This window comes from Pelobates fuscus, chromosome 1, assembly GCF_036172605.1.
Source record: "Pelobates fuscus isolate aPelFus1 chromosome 1, aPelFus1.pri, whole genome shotgun sequence".
Lineage (NCBI taxonomy): Eukaryota > Metazoa > Chordata > Amphibia > Anura > Pelobatidae > Pelobates > Pelobates fuscus.
The window spans coordinates 57,090,406-57,113,029 of NC_086317.1; the positions used below are offsets into that span (position 1 = coordinate 57,090,406).

A 22,624-nucleotide genomic window follows, 5' to 3' on the forward strand; every position below is an offset into this window, starting at 1 on the left:
AGTGCCGTGGTTACATTACAGCCTAGAGATACCTCCACTGGCCACTCCTCCGATGGCTACTAGAGGTGCTTCTTGGGGCAGTGTTTCACAGTGTGCAGCACTGCCATTCAGTATCCACCCTCAGCATGGAGACATTGAACGTTCCTCATATAACTGTGTTGATTCAATTCATCTCTATGAGGAGATGCTGATTGGCCAGGGCTGCGTTTGGCTTGTGCTGGTTCTGCCCTTGATCTGCCTCTTTGACAAACTCAGCCAATCCAGTACTTTACTATGGGAATGCATTGTAATTGGCTCATTTTACCACTTTTGATGATGTCAGCCAAGCAGGTATATCAGGGGCAGAGCCAGCAGCAGCACGCTGCAATAAAGGTAAGATTTTGCTATATTTAGGCAAGCAAGGGTGGTAAAAACACTAGATGGTGTTTTTAACAGTATACAGTCAGGAATACATGTTTGTGTTCCTGACCCTATAGTGTTCCTTTAAAGCTTCTTCTCCAGATTGGTATTAGGTTGCTGGATCACTTGATATAACTATGCTTACCAAAGTCCGATCCTCCGAATATGCAGTTCAGGTCGGTGCTGTGTGATATATAGTAATCTCTGAACACGGAGCCAGAAGTTTATTGCTTCCAACAAGCGAGACATCGCAAAAACAATCTCATATTCATATATGAACTCCATTCATCCCACTGGAAGCAATCCCAGATTCCAAAAAGGAAAATAAGAAAATAGTAATACTATTTGAATCCCCTTATTTAATATAGAATTAGAAAAAAAAGTATTTTGGGTAAGTAGAAAAAATATCTTCCAGGGTGTGGTTCCCGTGATAAAACAGAACAAGACATAAACAGACAAGCACCTTAGTAACTAATGGGTGTTGCACTTCAGTGAGCAGACAATACATATCTCCTCTCTCTCTTTACACACAGATTTGATGTACAGTGGATAAAGACTATGCTTGAAAATGTAAGGGGTACTGCGCTCATACTAAGAGGCAGAAACATCCATAAATATTTACCCTGCATAAATCCTGAACAATATCCCCCACAATAACTAAGAGGGCTCCAGTATCGGCTTTCGAAGTGTAAATACCACTTCTATGCTGCCTTGTAGTAATTCGCAAACACACACCACAGGAACTACTGGCTGTGGGACCCATTGTGAAAAGTTAAAGGGGCACTCTAAGGACCATAACCACTGCAATGCCCCAAGGAGTGACACCTAGGAAGCCCATGGTCCTTTGGCTTTATCACAGTAAACTGGAAAGACTCCGGTAAGTGTCAAATAGTTAAAAGATTTGATTCCTTATTGTATATTCCTGGCACTGATTAATATGCAGAATACAGGGTGGATATGAATTTCCAATCTAACTCCGCAATTCGCAACTGGTAAAAGTGTAAAACAAATGTTATATGATGAATGTTTACTATATTGACTGTTTTTCTGCTAGTCACTGTTCAATATAAAACAACAGGAACAAACTGCTTTATGATGCTCTGCCTGGTAAGGAATGACTAGAGTGCTACAGACTGGCTATTACTGTGGTAGTACAGGTCCCCCTCCTGCAGTACTCAATACGGCCAGCGGCGGCAGCATTGAGAGCACAACGCCGCGTCACTGGGAAACTGAGGGGGGGAGAGGAGAGTGGACGTCACTGGGAGCGCGTGATGCAGGGGCCGGTCACGTGACAGAGCGCAGCCGTGGAACCGGTTCCTGGTTCCTCAGTCAATCAGGAAATAGCGCTGAGGGCAGGGGGTGAGCGGGGAGCGGACAGACACCGACCGACCGGGGGTAACAGGGCAACACAGCAACCGCGGGGAGCAGGACAGGGGAACTCAGGGATCGGACACACACCGGGCACAGCCATGGCTTCCTTGTTTAAGAAGAAAACCGTGGACGGTGAGTCACCTGCACCCTTCAAAATACTGTGCCCCCCCACTCATTATATAGACTGCCCCCCTCTGTCTAAAATACTGGGCCCCCCACTCATTATATAGACTGCCCCCCTCTGTCTAAACTACTGTGCCCCCCACTCATTATTTAGACTGCCCTCCTGTCTAAAATACTGTGCCCCCCACTCATTATATAGACTGCCCCCCTCTGTCTAAAATACTGTGCCCCCCACTCATTATATACACTGCCCCCCTCTGTCTAAAATACTGTGCCCCCCACTCATTATATACACTGCCCCCCCTCTGTCTAAAATACTGTGCCCCCCACTCATTATATACACTGCCCCCCTCTGTCTAAAATACTGTGCCCCCCACTCATTATATACACTGCCCCCCTCTGTCTAAAATACTGTGCCCTCACTCATTATATAGACTGCCCCCTCTCTAAAATACTGTGCCCCCACTCATTATATAGACTGCCCCCCTCTGTCTAAAATACTGTGCCCCTCACTCATTATATACACTACCCCCTCTGTCTAAAATACTGTGCCCCTCACTCATTATATACACTGCTCCCCTCTGTCTAAAATACTGTGCCCCCACTTCTTCTATACACTGCCCCCCCTCTCTCTAAAATACTGTGCCCCCACCCATTATATACACTGCCCCCCCTCTCTCTGAAATACTGTGCCCCCACTTCTTCTATACACTGCCCCCTCTAAAATACTGTGCCCCCACTTCTTCTATACACTGCCCCCCTCTCTAAAATACTGTGCCCCCACTTCTTCTATACACTGCCCACCCTCTCTCTAAAATACTGTGCCCCCACTCATTATATACAGTGCCCCACTTCTTCTATACACTGCCCACCCTCTCTCTAAAATACTGTGCCCCCACTCATTATATACAGTGCCCCCACTTCTTCTATACACTACCCCCCTCTGTCTAAAATACTGTGCCCCCCCAATCATTATATAGACTGCCCCCTCTGTCTAAAATACTGTTCCTCCCACTCATTTTATACACTGCCCCCCCTCTGTCTAAAATACTGTGCCCCCACTCATTATATACACTGACCCCTCTCTAAAATACTGTGCCCCCACTTCTTCTATACACTGCCCCCCTCTCTCTAAAATACTGTGCCCCCACTCATTATAAACACTGCCCCCTCTCTCTGAAATACTGTGCCCCCACTTCTTCTATACACTGCCCCCTCTCTAAAATACTGTGCCCCCACTTCTTCTATACACTGCCCCCTCTGTCTAAAATACTGTGCCCCCACTCATTATATACACTTCCCCCTCTAAAATACTGTGCCCCCACTTCTTCTATACACTGCCCCTCTCTCTAAAATACTGTGCCCCCACTTCTTCTATAGGCTTCCCCCTCTCTCTAAAATACTGTGCCCCCACTTCTTCTATAGGCTTCCCCCTCTCTCTAAAATACTGTGCCCCCACTTCCTATATAGCCTGCCCCCTCTGTCTAAAATACTGTGCCCTCACTGTCTAAAGTACCATGCCCCCACTTCTTCTATAGGCTGCCCCCTCTCTCTAAAATACTGTGCCCCCACTTCTTCTATAGACTGCCCCACTCTGTCTAAAATACTGTTTCCCCACTCATGATATAGACTGCCCTCCCTCTGTCTAAAATACTGTGCCCTCACTGTCTAAAGTACTATGCCCCCACCTCTTCTATAGACTGTCATCCACTATCTAAATACTGTGCCCCCACTTCTTGTATAGACTATTACCCTCTGTCCAAAATACTGTGCCTCCCATTCCTTCTATAGACCCCCTCTGTCCAAACTACTGGGCCCCAACTCCTTTTATAGACTGTCCCCCTCTGTGCAAAATACTTTGCCCCCAACCCTTCTATATACTGTCCCCCTCTGTCCAAAATGCAGTGCCCCCCACTCCTTGTATAGACTGTGTCCCTACCCCTTTATATATTTCTTCTCTCGCTCCAAAATGTTTAACCCCCATCCCTTGTGTAGGTTATTCTCTGTCCCCCTCCCACCCCTCTCTTATGTAGACTGTTCTCTGTATGTGCTTCAACCCTTATGTAGAATGCCTTCACTATTCAAAACACTATGTCCCCATCTCTTATATAGACACCCCAGTTGCCTTTAACTCCTTTGCACACAGCTTCCTCAGCCTGAAATGCTGACACACTCTCTATCCAGAATGGTATGTCCTCACCTTTTCTGTACACTGCCCCCTGTCCAAAATACTGTTCCTCCAACTCTTCTACAGACTGCCTACTCTATTCTAAATGTTGTACCCCCTTCTTTAATAGAGAGCACATCCTCTTTGCAAAATACTGTGCCCCAACTCTTCTATAGGCTGTTTCCTCTTTCCAAAAAGCTGTCCTCACCTTTTCTATAATCTGTCCGTCTGTACAAACTACTGTTTGCACCTTTCTCTGGTTCATTTACCCTCAATATCTTATATACTGAATCCCCATACACTTATTTAGTCTCCCAGTTTTGTTAGTCTTGGACTTGACTGAAAGAATGTTGAGAATGCAAGATTCTCCATACTTGCTTAAGCCAGATTGTATATATACTGAATGTGCAGCAAGTCACCCTCCTTTCTGCTTAGACTCCAAGGCTGTCATTGTGAATTCATCCTCTCTGCACTATGTGCTTGTCTGGCTCCCCACTCTTGCCAACCTGTTTATGTCTAGGAGCTTTCTTTATGTCTGCTATGCTCATCTGATTCTTGTCGGTTATCCGTGTGATTTTGTGCTTTGTTGCCTTCTTTGTGTCTAAAAATAGGTCACGGTTTCTTATTCTGATTTTAACACTATTGTCTTGCTTTAGATTTTGTACTTTATTGAAGGACAATGTTTTATATCTAGCTGTTATTAGTTCTTGGGTAATGGATGCATGAAATTCATCCACTGTGTTCATATCTCTAGTTATATCTCCCTTTAGTAAGCACTGCTTATCTAGTTATATACACTATACTTGGGGTATCTTATTTTTTATAAAAACCTTACAATAATTATATTGTGCCAAAAAGTTAATGCATGAGAGTAATGCTGCTTTTTCTACAGCCTGACTTTGCTTTTCAATGAGACTTCTAAGGTTAACACTAGACAATGTTTTCTCCAAAAGAGTCCCTGTTGCATAGAATAGTCTCCCAGCAGAGGTCGTATTTATAAATACAGTGGATTCATTGATGAAGCTTGCACGATACATGCTGCTTTTTTTGGAAATATAATCCAATAATAAAGTGTGTGTTTTCAGAAATACTAATTTTACAGAGTAGACAATGCTCTTCTTTCTCTATGTATGCCTTTTTTTTTTTTTTTTTTTTAAACTCAGACGGCTGGTTCTTGGCATTGCTGAGATTTTTCATATACTTATATGAATGTACTATTATTGTGCAGTATAATAAAAAGGTAGCTTAGTCTTAGATAATAAAGCAATAATTACTTCCGGCTATCTAGCTGTTTACACACTAAATATGTAAAACAAATGTGTAATTGCCCCTTTAAGTTTCAGGTACCAGACACTCCTTGCCTCTCACCTATACTAGTTTTAAAGTTCTATTTTTAGAAACTTGAATACCGGAAGAGACGCAATGACATCAGTTACGTGAGGCACTGGTCAGGTGATCGAAAAAGAGGTTGATCCCAAATACTGACTCATTCAGTGAATGACACACACATTGTATTATGCGTATTATTGTGCACATGGTTAAATAAGGAAATAAAAGCACTGTCTAATTATGTTAAATAAAATGTAAAGTACAATATACTGTATGATTTCTTATGTAGTCTTTAAATTACACATCTGGTAAAAAGTATTGGATAGCCTTTTCCAATATTGTCAGTTTTTTGATTAACAGTAAATATTATTATTGGAATGCTACTTCATAAACCTGTAGTCATAGAAAAGTGACATGATCACATTTAAACGAAAACATACTGCTTGTCTGACACTCATAAAACACCCTAAATTATTCCATAGCTTTTTAAGCCCGATGACATCTAGTCCAGGTAGCACTTACTACATTGGATATTGTAGTAAGTCCAGTTTAGGAAGAACACAATACTATTTTAACATTTTAGTTAAATTGTCTTTGTTAAAGGTGATTGTGCTATAGTGTAAAGCTTGAGCTACAATGATTTACCAACTTACATGAAATATTCACTTAAAATGTACATGTTCATTCTAATGTTTTGTTATGCTGCTCAATCAAGCTTCTTCTTTGGGGAGATGTGCATACATTTAAAGTTCATATGCCATGTTAAAACTGCAGCATCTATCTCATAGGAAGGCTACGAAGCAGACACACTGGAACATTTAAGAGGGGGCTAATTGTGTTGCAGTCTGCAGCAGCTTGTATTTCAGTTCAGTATCAGCAATGGGATAAATGCATCTTTAAATCTGTGATATTGTGGTTTGGCCAAATACAGCCTATTAAATAACTGCAGATGGAATGTAACACTATGTTTTGTTCCTTATGTTGTGATCATTAAATCTCAAAAAGAAAGCTATAGCAGGTCTTTACAAATTTGACTTCATCTTCTGAGTTTGCACAGGATTTTATAAACCTGGATTGTTGTCACGTGGAGAAGAAAGTCATGTTGTGCTTAAACCTAAGCAGGAACACACATTATTTAAGAAACACTCCAAGCATCAGAACTACTCCAGCTAACGGTATTGGTAATGGTGCTAGGAGTACCATGGTGTCAAACCATTTAAGAACTTTTAGACCACTTACTAGGGGCCTACAGCCTATCCTCAACCCTCTCCTCTGCCCTGAAAGCTCCTGCATCGATCTAAGCTCAGTCAGTTGACACTCAGTAATAAGCTTGTGGAGCTAATGGAAACACTTTGCAAGGGCTTCTGGCACCAGAGCACATGCCTGGCAAACCCCAAGTAAGTTGACAAACCATTTTTAAATGACTTGCTTACACTGGGAGTGGTGGCACCAGGTCACACTTGGCATCAGAACCACTACAGCGGGCCCCTCTTAATATGGGTATCATTTTAAGGCAGTAGTTGATAAATGCTAGTTCAACATGATGCCTAGTAATTTACTTTATCTTTTTCCTTCACATCCAAGTATTGAGCAGCTAGCACCATGTTAGCAGGTACATACCTGTAGCAGAATGGATTTGTTAAATAAGCTTTTATTCCTTTTGTTCAGCTGTCCGTACACCCCCGTCCAACTGCCTGAACAGTTAGGAGAATAGTGTTTGGGATACAGGAACTACCGAACAGGGGGAGCATTCACTCCCTATCAGCCATTCGTCGGTGTTCATATGGGAACCCTCAAAAGATGACTGGTCGTTGCCTTGTTTTCTGTGGAACTATTTTGGGACATCACCTCGTGGCCGACCGGTCAGAACTTCATTCGAATGGCGCTCCCAATCCACCAAAGGGATCTGTGCGCTCAGACTCAAGCTGTTCGGGGATATGACTTTTGTGGGATTACGGTATTTATTTATTTTTTATGCATTTTCAAGGTATTTTTATGTTAGTTCCTGTAACAGAGATAATTGAGTTATCTTATATTGGGCTCAATTATCTCTCAGACACAGACTCGTGGCAAGAAACCTGTGTAATGTTACAATGTAGACCCCATGCTAGGGGCTGTGCATAAAAGCCGTGTGTGGCCAAATAAAGCTCAGTTGACTCCCAGAACTATGTGTTGTCTAGTTTCTGTGGGAAAGGTATTTGATTGTTACAATGCTTCTTTCAGCTTCGAGGAAGGAACAGAGGAGATAACTAGTTGTGGTAGCAGAGCTCCGCTACAATACCTTACATTTCTCCACTTCCCCCCTGCCCTCTCCGTCACAGCATACTATGATGTGGACACAATTGCGGCTGCAATAGCATTTATACAAAGTTGTGAATGGAGTGGTGAGAAAACAGTTGGTTGTAATGCTGCTGCCATTAGTTTTGACAGCAGTTAACTGACTGGAACTGATGCCCAGCTGATGAACTACACGTCGTCACTGGGTGTTGTTTTACGTGTTAGTTTCTGCTGCCAGTGGGGCATGCAGAGTTGGTTGAGCTACAGATGGAGTGTCAGGCTGGTTGTGGGAATGAGGTAATGAAATGGCTGGTGCTAAGGTATAGCTGGATAGAAGTCAATAAAGATCTGTAGATAAAAATAATAGGTTTTGAGTGAATGAGATTTGAAATGACCTGTAGTAAAATGTGCATTTTACTATTATGCCAGTAGAAGTGTTTTGATGTTTTTTTTCCTTTCAACTTTTCTTATTACCCTTGTATCTTAAAAGTGGTTCCCCTCCCCCTTGTAAGTAATCGTTATTAAATAGTCACACCATTTGCTAACGATTTGACAACTTACTTGGGGTCTCCCATCCACCAATCAGCATCTCTATGCTATCTGGATGCTCTCTGCATTAAGCTATCCCTATTTGTGTCGGGCTAGGTTATTGAAGGAGAACAATCAGCTGATTCTCTTAGCCAAAGTGCTTGATCTGGATGGATCAAAAGGGCTAAAGGAACTCCTAGCTGGAGCCTCCAGTTCTCCACGTGAAGTGACTGGCACCCAGCATACCCCTGATAGGCTGTTAACAGTGTGGGGAAATTACCTTGGCAACTGAAAGGAACAGTCCAGGCACCCTAGATATCACTACACTTTTGATGGTGTGACTACTTACCGCCAGGCTCTATTCTCCTCCTCTTCTGCCATCTGCCAAGCTTGAGGTATGCCCTAAGCTTATTGGTTGAGAGCGTCAGTTGGTGGTTCTCAGCCAACAAACTAACTAAAGTTCCTGCTGAGGAACTTCCGTCTCTCGGCTAATTGTAGTGGAGGCAGGAGTGGTGCTTGGCAAACCTCATGTGAGATCTCAAACCTTTCAAAACTGGTTTTATGCCTCAAGATGGGTGGAGGGGGTGCCAGGACACTCCTGGCACAATAGCCATTATAGTGAGCTGTAGTGTTTTGGTTTATTTTTAATTTACATTCTGGGCACCAACACAATTGCATTTGTCTGACAATCTTGGTAGATTTGCTATGGCTTTATAACTTTTTTAGTGCTTGTGTTTTTGTTAATAGTCTGTACATGTAATTTAAAGCTAAACCTCTAGTAATGATGGGCTTGACAAATGCATGGTTCTACATCCTAAGGATAATGAAGAAATGGAAATCAACATAGAGACTTTGCCTACCTGATTTGATCTTATGGTCTGCATGTTTTTTGCTCTTGCTGTAAAAGTAGTCAGCTTGTTACATCTAGACACAAAGATCTTTGACATGATTCAACTTGTATAGAGAGTGGATCCTAGAATCGTTTTCTGCTATAGTAGAATTCAGAGACACCAGTCTTATTAAAACCAGAAATGGTTAGAATCTGTATGTGCTGCGGTTCAGCTTAAAATGCAATTCATCCAGAGACATTTGCAGTGTTGTGCCGAGGGCCAGTTGCACCCCTGGCACATGTGATTTAGGCAGCCCCGGAACTCTGTTCCAGGCTGTCTAATGACAATTCTGTGCAACAAAATACTCTGCTTCTACCCTTACAGACAGTGCCTCTGCAAGGGGGAGCTTCATTGTCCCCTTCTTACCTCTGTGCACCCACCCCTCCCGCTTCCCTCCAGCAAGTTATTCTGTTTCTAATTTTTTTATATCCCCTCCCATCGTCAATATCCTCCTGCACATGTATGTGCTTTGACCTAGTGATACGGTCCAATCAAATGCTTCTCTATGATCTTTGAAAACTCACTTCTTCATTAAAGTGTATCAATAAACTGTCACCAGGTTTCTCATCCCCCACCCCATGACTCCTTTTCTGCAACTGTCAAAAATGACCTACCAAGCACTCCATAAACACTTCTCTACAAACTATTTAATTCCGCTACTTTAACCCTTTGTGTCACTATACTCCTCTCCCTCTAGCATGTAAGCTCATCGAGCAGGGCCCTCAACCCCTCTGTTCCTGTATGTCCAGTGGTCTGATCTCAATTATGTGTCTGTTAGTCCACCCATTGTACAGCGCTACAGAATTTGTTGGCGCTATATAAATAATAATAATAATTAGACCATGGAGAGGGAAACTGTGTCATTGGAATTCTAGGCAAGTTAACAGTTTATTTTGTAGGTTTATAAGAGTGGGACCTAATGAATAATGCCCAGTAACAACTTATAAAGTAAAAAAAAATATATATATATATTTTTTTTTAAACAAAAGACTTAAATACCGGTAAACTCTTTAATCTTCTCACCGCTGACTGAAGTGAGCTCAAAACCCATCTTTTCAGGAATGCTTATTGCCTCCAAGAGTAAGCATAAAAGGGCCACACTCCTCTCTCACCTCCAGTTCTGCTACCAGAACTATTTGCTGTCTCCCTCAATACCCTTCCTATTGAGTGTTTATACCCCACCTCCTCTAAATTGTAAGCTCGTTTGAGCAGGGTCCTTAACTACCTATTGTTCCTGTTACATTTTGTTATTGTCTCATTTGGTAAATTCCCGTCTTATTGTAAAGCGCTGTGGAATAAGCTGGCGCTATATAAATACCAATAATTTATTAATAATTATTAGAACTTTCTAATAAGATTGAAATTATTCTTATATCAAGAAAAATGGATACTTCCAATGTATACTATAAGATCTGAAAAGCCTACTGTGATTTGGCAAGTTCTATAGGGAAAAAGACAAGTACCATTAAACTTCCAGATCTGCTGGAATTTTTTATTTTTATTTTTTTTTAGAACACTTTGATACATATCCCCCTTTTGTGTTTGAGGACCTCCCAAACCATTGTTTTACATTTTTTGTGCAATCAATGGAATGATGGATGTTTTCCAGGCTTTAGGCACTGGCTTCTAAATTGTGTGGGACATGTCATGTAATCATGCCCCTTTAGCTTTGAAAATTCAAAAAAGCATGCTTAAGAAAACAAGTCTGACCAAAAGTGTCTTGTTTAACCTGTTCAAGACGCTCTGGAGACCTGTTTTCTCCTTGGGGATAATCTCTCAAGGACTGCAATTTCTACTCTGCTTTATTGTTCCTACATGTAACATTGCTGTCTGTAATGTGAGAGGCTGCTTGTGGGGTTCTGTAGGTGAATTGTCAGTGGTGTTATGTTTGTGACTCTTTGTGTGTGGGCTATTTGTATGAAGGGGAGGCTTCTTGTGCATATCTAGCAGTGTGGGTGGCTTCCCGATGGTCCAGTGGAGGACTGGGATGGTCAGGTACAGGTCAAGGCAGGAGCTGGGATAGCTGCTGTGGGCTGCTTTACTCCAGTGCAGACTCCTCTTCACAAGGAGTGGAGAAAGTGATCTGATATCACATCCTCTAAGTGCTGTAATGTGTAAATTGAGGATTGTCTCTCAACCTGCAATCACAGCTCGGGCTGCACTAGCAGATATCTGAAGTCCCACTGATAGGCGCTGGCGGTCTTGAGTGCCATAGGTTGCTGACCCTAGGCTTAGAGCACCTACCTTGAAAAGACTTCTAATTGTGCTGCATTGGGATGTGCTGGTTGTTAAGGAAAGGGTTCGCAAAAAGACTGCAAACACGATCTGCAGCTTTTTAAAGCTGTTTTTAGACCCCAATGCAAAAATACATAATGAAATGCATGCTTGTTTTCATTGATCCTGTGTATCTCGTAAATAGTTTATTTAAAAAAATTTTTATCAAGTGGAGTGTCCCTTTACTATACATGTGTATATACACATGAGCATCCGATGTCCTCAAAGGGAATTTTTAGTAATTGCACATATAATTGTTACTGATATGATACTTTTTTTAAACATGTGGTTGAAGAATGAATTGTTCACATTCCAAAAATTTGCCACTTCTTGTGTCACATTTAAGGCCTAATTATAAACCGCTCTGTTTATCGTTAAGTTTAATCAAGAAGTTAATGGAAACCTCGGAATCTGTACACGTTTAACTTTAAATCCCCAAGCAAGTTACTTCTCATTAAAAGCAGTCATTGTGCTTTTCATTCCACACCATGCCTGGCTGATGCCTTTTCCAAGGATTCTGGCAATAAAATGCATATGCATGAAAAGTAGATTTACTTTGCTAATACTGCAACACTGACGGTTACATTAGTGCTTTGTAGACATCCCGTTTTTCCATTAGATGTACAGTGCAGACATATAAAACCTGCATTTTTAAACCGCTCGTTCTGAAATATTGGATATTTTATCTATTAAATATTCATACTTGCAAGTCAGCATTGAGCTTGATCGGATCATGTTGCTGGATATTAAAGCTCTCGGTAAGGATTATACATCTGACATTACACATTTTAGCAGCTTGCATTAACCCTTAGTGGAATTAAGAATATTTCCTTCTCAGTTCATTGTTTTCCTACTTTTCCTGGAGTTTAAAACACGTGCAGAACATTGGTATAGGAAACATGAAATGCATGTAATGTAGACAGTGCTGCGTGTAGCGAGTGGTTTTATTTTCTAAGCTATTTCACTTCCTTATCCCCTCAGATATAATAAAGGAGCAGAATAAGGAGCTAAGAGGCACACAGAGGGCTATTACCCGAGATCGAGCAGCCCTGGAGAAACAAGAGAAACAGCTGGTAAGAGCCATTGAAACTGTCTGCTGTAATAGGTATTTACACCTTGGCTTTCACAGAGAATTGTGTTAAATCAAGAGTAACCTAAACAAAGGGAAGAACTCTGAGCAACTCCGGACAAAGCACATTAAAGTGCTTTATTCCCTTTCGCTTGCCATCTTCATTTGTTGCCGTAGACAAAAGATATGTAATTGAATTTATAGCACACTTAAGTGTTAGAGCATCTATGAGTTGTACTGAGCCTCATTACTAATCCCCATGATGTCTTGATATATTTGTGAAGTGGTTCACATTTTTACAACCCCATGTTTTTCTTCCTTTTGATGATGCTTTCTTCCTTAGAGCCATGACTTGTAATAGGAATGATGGCCGGATTGTATCATGAAGACAGTTTATCATCTGACTGATTATCACCTGGCTTTTTAGACATCCTAGACATCATTAGGTCTAATGTTAAAGAAATAAAACGTTAACTCAAAGTCTGGCAAATCCCAGGAGGTGTAGAGACATTGTGCTGAATTTTTATTTATTTTTTTACTACTACTGGTCCTTAACTTTTGTGCGGTATTCCCTTCCACCCACATTTAATCTTTTTTACATTGAGAGCAGTACTTAATCTTGCATTAAACTCTTAAATATATTGGTGCTTCTTCACTTTATTTCCTCTCCGCATGTAGTTCATCAATCTGTATTTTAGGTAACTTAGCCCTCACCTAAAGAAGAAGAACTGCAGCATTTTACAAAATTATTAGATAAAACATGCTCCAGTTTCATATTATCCCATCAGTAAAGACTTCAAGTGAGAAAGCAAGGATAAGCCATTGGTCTTACAAAAAAAAGCATTTGTGAGAACAAGTAATTGAAGGGCAGAAATAAAATAGACATGCTAGAGGCTATCAAGGTAAACAATAAGTATATCTAAAAGGCTAGTGGTCGAGACTGGAAAGTGGTGAAAAAACAATAATTTTTTTATAGTGATTAAGCATGACTTAGTAATGCGAAAAGAATGTGCCAGTGAATAATGTATTTATTTTTTATAAATGGTCCTCAACTTAAAGGACCACTCTAGACACCCAGACCACTTCAGCTTAATGAAGTGGTCTGGGTGCCAGGTCCAGCTAGGGTTAACCCATTTTTTTATAAACATAGCAGTTTCAGAGAAACTGCTATGTTTATTAATGGGTTAAGCCTTCCCCCTAATCGTCTAGTGGCTGTCTCATTGACAGCCGCTAGAGGCGCTTGCGTGCTTCTCACTGTGAAAATCACAGTGAGAGCACGCAAGCGTCCATAGGAAAGCATTGATAATGCTTTCCTATGAGACCGGCTGAATGTGCGCGCAGCTAGCGGAACGGAGGCGGAGAGGAGGAGGAGAGCTCTGGAAAAAGGTAAGTTTTAACCCTTTTCCCCTTTCCAGAGCCGGGTGGGGGCACCCTCAGGGCACTCTAGTGCCAGGAAAACGAGTATGTTTTCCTGGCACTAGAGTGGTCCTTTAAAGACGACCTATCAAATGCAGTTAAATTTGGAATTAAATAGTTTGGACTTTTTTTATTTTTACATCAAATTATTTTTATTTCAAGGTTATACAACAGACTATGCTGTGTTAGACATAGATGAAAGGCCAAAGAAAACAAGATGGAAATTAAAAAACAAAACAAACAAAAAGTCACTCACTTTGGCAGCTTGTTTTCTCATTGCATTAGACATACTAAAGGGCAAAGTTAAAGGAACGCTCTGTTAGGAAAACAAACATGTATTTCTAACATTAGTGTTTTGCTATATAGTTAGATTGTTTAATTTCTGAAAGGGGAGCACAAAGCCTTTTTTTTCTTACCTGTTGTCCATCGATGCACTGGTTTCTGTGTAACTGCCTCTCTGCCCCATATGAGATTCTCAGTGACGATGTGGCAGCGTTGCATCATTCAGCATCTCCTCTTAGAGATGTATTCATTCCTTGCATCTCTATGGGATGCATTCAGACGGGAGATGCAGTACACCAGTCCTGCAGTCTTTACAGGACCTTGCTCGGAATACCCTCTAGTCTAGTTGCTTTTCTTGGAAACTGCATCATTAACACTGCTGAGATTGCCCCAGTACCATTGTGTTACACTGTAATGGTTTTGGTGCTTAGAATGACTGTTTAATGACGTAGCTTTTATTTTTTTTAAAGTATGATTTAATAGTATTTTTGATTTACTAGGAAATGGAGATTAAAAAGATGGCAAAAACTGGTAACAAAGATGCGTGCCGCGTTCTTGCAAAACAACTTGTGCAACTTCGGAAACAGAAAACTCGAACGTATGCTGTTAGTTCAAAGGTTACATCGATGTCCACACAGACGAAGGTCATGAGCTCACAGATGAAGATGGCAGGTGCAATGTCCACAACAGCAAAGGTGAGAACTGGGCCATAACAGTTGACTTCTATCAGAATAATTTATGAATCTGATATAGAGGATCTCTGTTAGTTAAGTTTTTTTGTTTTAATTTGCCATGTGACCAGTGATTAGGAAAAAAATCTGACAATTGTTGGTTATCTCGTCCATAGATTGTATTATTTCTCATTTGTATTTGTCAGTTAATACCATGTTTTGTAAAACAACCAATCGTCAAACCTTTGAATAAGTATCAGTTTAATATAAAACTTGTTAGACAACCATGTCCCGCTATGAGGGAATTTACATTCTTTTCTTTGAGTGCAGTTTGTACACTGGGTTTGTGTAATATATTTATGTCCTACATCACGATTGGCTATACTATGTGCCAATCCCTTAATCGTGGCTTATTCTTAAAGCTCATCTTAAACAGGTAAAAAAACATAATGTATAGGTCCTGAAAGCATGAACTGATGGTGGGTTAGATGTTTCTTTATATTTTTTTGCAAAGCTAATAGTACCCCCTTTTAACTGCCAATTTAAACATATGCGCAAGTTTGTCTGGTGCACTCACTCCAAACACATAGATTTAGCCCCAGTTTCACCACTATATTCATCAGTAGAACAAAAAAAATGTATATGTTGTAAATAAAATCTAAGATATATTATATTAAATACATAAGATAAAAGTTGCACCTTCTGAAATTTTATTGTATAGACTATGCAAGCAGTGAACAAAAAAATGGACCCACAGAAAACTCTCCAAACAATGCAGAATTTCCAGAAGGAAAATATGAAAATGGAAATGACAGAGGAAATGAGTAAGTCACATGCTTTCACAATACAAATGCAATTGTTATATCTTGTAAATGTAGTTGATTGAGCATGAGAAGAAATGTATTATCTGTTTGCTTCATCACTGTTGTGCAACAAAACGTACTGGCTCCTCCTAGAGGTAAAATAGTTGAATTTCACTTTTAAGCTTCAGGCAAAAGAAGAATGCTCTTTGTCGTCAAAGATAAAGATATATGAAATATATGAAATATTCTATAACTATAAGGAGAACTATCTATGCATAATTTAGAAGCTGCACGGAAGTATTTGCACAATTGAAGTGAGGGTTTTTTAATTCTTTATTTTTGCGTGCGTATGGTTAACAACGATGTAGACTGAGCCACAACAGCTCTCGTTCACATTTGTCATTAGACTTTTACAACATGGCAGGTATATCAATGCACATTTTTAGAAAATATGATTAATACTTTTCAACGTTAAATACAGTAGGACTTTCATATGCTTGGTAGTCGCTAGCTAGAGATATAGGATGCAGTGATATCTAAACAGTAACAAGGTTAATTATCATGATTTTCTAAAGATACATATATCAGGACATTGCGTATAAACTGACCGGTATCTGATATGCATAAAAATAATAGATTTTAGAATTCTTTGCATTGTGGTGGGCATGTAATGACAGTGTACCTGCTCTGCCCCAGTCGGGTCGCCCTGCCCAACAACATGATGATGGTGCGCGTGTGGAAGGCATCTATAGTTTTCCTGGAAAGCGTCGTGCCTATAGGCTAGTAGGGAACGTGTGGGATTGTGTTCCTTGTGCGGGTATGCTGACCTACGGGAGTATACATATGCGAGTATTGTGCTCGCGTGTAGTGTTCCCCGGGGGGCTAGTAATAACATAAACTATTAAAAACTTAACAACTAGTAACCATCGTATTGTGTTCAATGTAGTAGGTAAGATGCTGTGTAGTAAAGTAAGATGCTATGTCAAGCTATGTCAGACCATGCGTGAGTAGCCACTGGGGTCCGGAGTGTACTGCGTCTGCTCTCTCTGTGGTATGCCTACTTTTTGCGGTATCGTAGACATTAGGTAAGCTGGGCTGGATTTTAGTTATCCATGTGGCAGTGTTGGTTTGCCTAAGATCAAGGTAAGGCATGGAGACCCCCCCTCTGAAGTAGAGAGAATAAAATAAAACAAAAATTAATGTAAGCAATAGTCGCCTGTGTGATGAACGGCAGTAAAAAACAGTATTCGCCAGTAGTTTGTAGAACATTGCAAGTCTTGGCAGTTCGTACCTCACATATTTTCCAAGTAGATAACATGAAATTAACAGATTAACGTAAACTTATTTTTGGGCACTTATTGTCAAAATTCAGCCTGCATAATGTGCTTTTATATAAGACATGGCAAAAGGGTTGCTGTTTAGTTCCCGTGCCAGAGCTCTGCTCACATTCGTAGGATTGCTGGTGCTTTCAGGTTTGGCATTTTTGGTCGGGTGTATTATACATGTTGAGGTATGTTTAGAGTTAAAGGATCACTATAGGGTCAGGAACACAAACATGTATTCCTGACCCTATAGTGTTAACACCACTATCTAGCCCCCCTGGGCCCCTCATGCCTCCATAAATATAGCAAAAACTTACTGTATTCAAGCCAGAAGCTGTAACTCTGCATGCTGTTTGCCTCAGAATAGCAAGCTGTCTGCTGACATCAGAAGTGGTGGCCTTATCCAATCACAATGCTTCTCCATAGGATTGGCTGAGACTGACAAGGAGGCAGATCGGGGCAGAGCAAGCATGATTCAAACACAGCCCTGGCCAATCAGCATCTCCTCATAGAGATGAATTGAATGAATGAATGAATCTATGAGGAAAGTTCAGTGTCTGCATGCAGAGGGAGGAGACACTGAATGTTCGAATGCATTTTAGGCAGCCATGACCCAGGAAGGATCTCTAACAGCTATCTGAGGGAGTGGCCAGTGGAGTTATCACTAGGCTGTAATGTAAACACTGCATTTTCTCTGAAAAGTGTTTACAGCAAAAAGCCTGATGGTAGTGATTCTACTCACCAAAACAAATTCAATAAGCTGTAGTTGTTCTGGTGACTATAGTGTCCCTTTAAATATAAACTGCCCTCCCTGCTCACAAAACCTAAAGTATTTAGTAGCCAGACCTAAAATTAATATCCAGTCTATTTGTGAGCATATTTTTTGTGTGTCATGTCAATGTGTATGGATATAGCCATGAATATGTATAGTGTGTGTTTGTGTAAATACAGGGATGTATTTGGGTAGAGTGTATGTAGACTGTTACATAGTTACATAGCTGAAAAGAGACTTGTGTCCATCAAGTTCAGCCTTCCTCACATATGTTTTTTGCTGTTGATCCAAAAGAAGGCAAAAAAACCCAGTTTGAAGCACTTCCAATTTTGCAACAAGCTAGGAAAAAAATTCCTTCTTGACCCCAGAATGGCAGTCAGATTTATCCTTGGATCAAGCAGTTATTACCCTACATTGAAAGATTATATCCTTGAATATTCTGTTTTTGCAAGTATGCATCTAGTAGCTGTTTGAACATCTGTATGGACTCTGATAAAACCACTTCTTCAGGCAGAGAATTCCACATCCTGATTGTTCTTACAGTAAACAAACCTTTCCTTTGCCTTAATAATATGAACATCTAAAATGGATATACACAACACTAAAACAATGCATTGTATAACAGAACAGACATCAGATGATTTGTAAAATCAAATACTTACTAGATGCATCTAAGGATCCACTGCCTTTGAGGAGAAAATGTAGTCTTACAAATATCTGAGAAGCTACCTCTCAGATTTGCAATCAATTTTAAATTTAGGAAAGTCCTACTAAAAAAAACACCTGCAATTCAAAGACATTAAATGTGTTTTTATAAAGAGTAGCACTTACCAAGTTAAGTGTTATATTAGAGTAGCATTAAGTTTGAAAGGGAATTAGACATGCTCAGTGTAAAGAAAAAATAAATGTATTTGGGTCATGAGGAATGTTGCATAATGAATATTAAAACTCATCCCATGGGTTTTCTGTAATCCTATCTAAAGTTTTCATTACCATTTGATAATTTGCTGGTATTTAAAATGAGGAGGCTTTTAAAACCTTTCGCTAACCTCTCATGAGGGAAAAACTAGCTGACAGTAATTGGAGTGCTGTACATGCATAACCCTAAATAAAGGAATCATGCTGTAGAATACAAGCACTTTAAAAATGATACTACTTCCATCAGTAGGACTTGTATCCAAAAATTAAAGTGGAATACTGCTTAAAGGAACAGTATAGTGTCAGGATTACAAACATGTTAGTCCTGAAGTGGCTTTAGGTGACCGCCCTCCCCCCCCCCCCTTCCAATCTCAGTAAAAAGTTAATTTTACTCACTTATTGTCACATTCCGCGCCGATCTCGCTGTAGCTGGCCCGCCAGGCTCCACATCCATGGCTGAGATCAGCAATCTTGATCTGTGCAACTCCAGTACTTTCCCAATAGGAGAGCATTGATAGACTATTGCATATGCACAGCAAAACGTCATACTGCACCAATCAGCATCTCCTAGAGATTCATCTCTATGGGGAACATGCAGAATCTCTATGCAGAGTGTGAAACACTGACACAGGAAGCACCTCTACTGGCCGTCTGAGTGACTGACATTAGAGATGCTACTAAGCAGCAATGTAGACGATGCATTTACCTTGGAAATCCTGCTAAGACAAGTAGGCATCATCCACACACTTCTTGATAAAGAATACATTAATATTTTGGATTATTGTGGATCTATTCTATCTCTCTCTTAAATGCCTGTATGTATTTGTGTGTGCAGTACGAAAATCTCACTGAACTGATTTGTGTCCTTTTACTAGTAAACGACACATTGGATGATATTTTTGATGCGTCTGAAGATGAAGAAGAAAGCCAAGATATTGTCAACCAGGTGTTGGATGAAATTGGAATTGAAATTTCGGGAAAGGTACTACTTTTTCCTCATAATATTTATTTTTAATCTTTGCAGTGACTTTTTTTTGTTATTTCTACCTGTTTTATATAGTTTAAACTGTGCAAATTAAATCTCACTATTTCATTATGTATGACTAACAGAGAAAGAAAGTACATAAGAGTTAACATGCCTTTCAACTAGATGGGTTTAATATTTGTGAGTTCTAAAAACTAGAATATCAATATATAGACATTTTGTGTGATGTTATTAAAACTTGACGTTCAAACCATTATTGGTAAAACACATATTAACATAAGTGACCGGACATGTTTTTGACCCTGAAAGGGTTAAATTGAGGCTCTGTACTTAGCTAGACCTTTCTGATGGAATTATCACACGCACACATCTTATTATTCTTTTTTTTAAAAATGTTGTGCTTGCCAGACTGTCCTGAGTTCAGGAGTAAGATTTATGCTTACTAAAAAGTTACTAGGACTCACAGTACTTGCCAAAGTGAAACCATGTTCATAACAATGCACAATAAAGCCATGTGAAAAATGTACACTTTAACAGTAAAATAATAAGGAAAAATGACATGATCCAGGAGCCCCAAAAGACAAGGATGAAGGGCTGGTGAATTAGCTCCAAAAACATGACCGCCGTTACTCTCACTGATGATGGGGGATGACCCACAGGTAGTATTAAAGTAAAAAACATACAAAAACAACTTTTTACATTTTAACAGTATTTACCTTCATAATTTAGGGAGATAGCATATTTTCATAAAAGGAGTCAACATGTCTTAAGACTTCAGCATATTGACTTAATTTTAAGCAGTTTTATTAAGTGATTGACAATTAGGTAAAATAGAATAAGAATTAAAAGCAAAATAATATATGTCCGAGTTCGTAACACCAAAAAGAAAGCCTAAAGATATGAGTTTTGACATCACATTGCAAAAGGACATATCAAACATCTTGGATGGCCATGACGGTCAAAGGGGTTAAGAGGCCATGCTGTATGGGGGTGGGAGCATTACCTAAAGTTTATGTAAATTCCAGTTGGTATGTTGAAATGTATGTTTTGATTTTTTTGTTGCAATAGTATGTTAAAGGAATTACCAACCAATCTATACAGAAAGCATGCTAGAGTTTGGAAAACAGGAATGGTTGGGGAATCCTCTTGGATCCAGTGTAGTAACATAGGTTTGCCTGCCACTGGTGCCAGGACATATGCTGTCTTTTTGTGACCTAGAGACATTGTATATAAAATACTGAAAAATCTAGTATTATCATTAATATTTTAGTGCCAATGGATCAACAGTTTAATTATGCCTTATTGTATGTAGGTCTTCTAGTTTTAAAAACTTTTTACCCCCCCTCTTTCTTATAGATGGCAAAAGCACCATCGGCAGCCAAAGGATTACCATCTGCATCTTCAGCTAAATCCTCCACCATTTCCGATGATGAAATTGAGCGCCAACTAAAAGCGTTGGGAGTAGATTAAATCTTACAATGAAAAGCCTTCACGTGTTCTAACGCAAAACTGTGTGAACTGTTATTTAACCATCAATGAAACAACACAACCCTCCCCCCGCCCTCCCCTCTGAAGAATTATGGTCTATTTTTTGATGAGGATTGATCGAAACTACATTTTGTTTTTCTCATTAACGGACTCTTTTGTTGACCTGTACAAAAGTAATTGTGTATATATAATAATTCATAACTGTATATACATTTCCATATACTTCTGAAGAACGCCTCAGCAGGCTGTACTTGATGTACAATTTTGTAAAATATTCCTATTAAATTTTAGAGGTCTTTCTTTGTTGGGATAACCTACAAATCCGAAAATACTTGGACGTTGCATTGTAACAAATTCATCTAATATTATTGCATGGTATTCTAGATTCCCCATTGCATGTAACAAAGTTCCCAAAAATTTTGTTTGTACATTCAGTGAACTCTTGTAGGGGGTAACATTATTAGTTGTCTAAGTAAAATATCTTGCATTATTGCATTATGGGGCCTTGTTTACAATTGGAGAAATAAACTCCTTAGACTAGCACAGGGATTGTTTATACCCTTCAATTTATAACCTCCAATATTTTGCCGGTGTACAAACACTCTGCTTCCTTGGTACAGAGCGTCTAACATTTTTTTGAACAATGTTTGCCAGCTTTAGTGCTAAATCAAGAAGGGGAGAAACCTTTTGTAGGGACAACACTTAACTTATCTAATCCATGTTATTGTTTGTTTATTACATGGTTATTTTACTCTAATTGTTGTAAATGATTGCCTATAAGAAAGAAAGTATGTTTTTCTTTTGAAACCACAGAAGGGGGATTTTCTCTGTCATTGAGTAAGCAGATTTCAAGGAAGGACTATCACAGAATACAGAAGATTTGACAACACGGAGTTGTAGTGCAACTTTAAAGATCTTTTGTGGAATAGAGTGCATTGCTAAAACTTTACATCTTATGGAAACATGTTAAAAAAAAAAAAAAATACCCTCCTGTTTGAACTAGTTTTTGGTATTTTTGTTCTTGTTTTTAATACAATTCTTACATGATCAAACAATTTCTGGGAAGCTTGGTGAGCTGGGAATTCTGGTTTGACTTCTTTCATATGCTGTTAACATCCATTTTTGTGCCTTTTGTAAATTAAAGCCTTATCCTTACCATCTTATTGTGTTTTTAATATATATTTTTCCCCTCTAAATTAAACATGCAGCAGGAAACAAACCATTTGAAAATCTAATCGTTGTCCAAACTTGCCGTATAGAAAATAGTATGTTTCTACTATTCAGAGTTGTGTGCCCTACAGTATTAATATTACAGAGACTATTAATGAAGTGGCCTGGGTGCAGTATCTCTATTATTTTAGCCCTGCAATGTAAAACATTACTGTTTAGTAGATATACCAACATTTCCATTGCAGGGCTAACTAAACAGAAAAAAAATAGTTCAAAATCTCTGCATTTCTAACGAAGTAGATATACACATATAACTAGTGATGTTGCGAACATAAAATTTTCCATTCGCGAACGCGAATTTCCGCAAATG

General features: G+C 39.5%; 1 protein-coding gene across 1 annotated transcript; it reads left to right on the plus strand.

The window, feature by feature from the left end:
* Positions 1 to 1,676: 1,676 nt before the first annotated feature.
* Positions 1,677 to 22,244, plus strand: CHMP2B (charged multivesicular body protein 2B). Its single transcript, XM_063448699.1, has 6 exons — positions 1,677 to 1,902; positions 12,340 to 12,431; positions 14,626 to 14,820; positions 15,518 to 15,620; positions 19,487 to 19,593; positions 20,953 to 22,244. The coding sequence occupies exons 1-6, from the start codon at positions 1,869 to 1,871 to the stop codon at positions 21,064 to 21,066; spliced, it is 645 nt and encodes a 214-aa protein (XP_063304769.1). The 5' UTR covers positions 1,677 to 1,868; the 3' UTR covers positions 21,067 to 22,244.
* The last annotated feature ends 380 nt before the right edge of the window (positions 22,245 to 22,624 follow it).

Excerpts from the sequence above, each read along its gene's own strand:
- CHMP2B (XM_063448699.1), top strand. The coding sequence starts at position 1,869 with ATGGCTTCCTTGTTTAAGAAGAAAACCGTGGACG. Across the intron at positions 15,621-19,486 it reads GGAAATGACAGAGGAAATGA|TAAACGACACATTGGATGAT; the intron begins GTAAGTCACATG and ends TCCTTTTACTAG. Across the intron at positions 19,594-20,952 it reads GAATTGAAATTTCGGGAAAG|ATGGCAAAAGCACCATCGGC; the intron begins GTACTACTTTTT and ends TCTTTCTTATAG.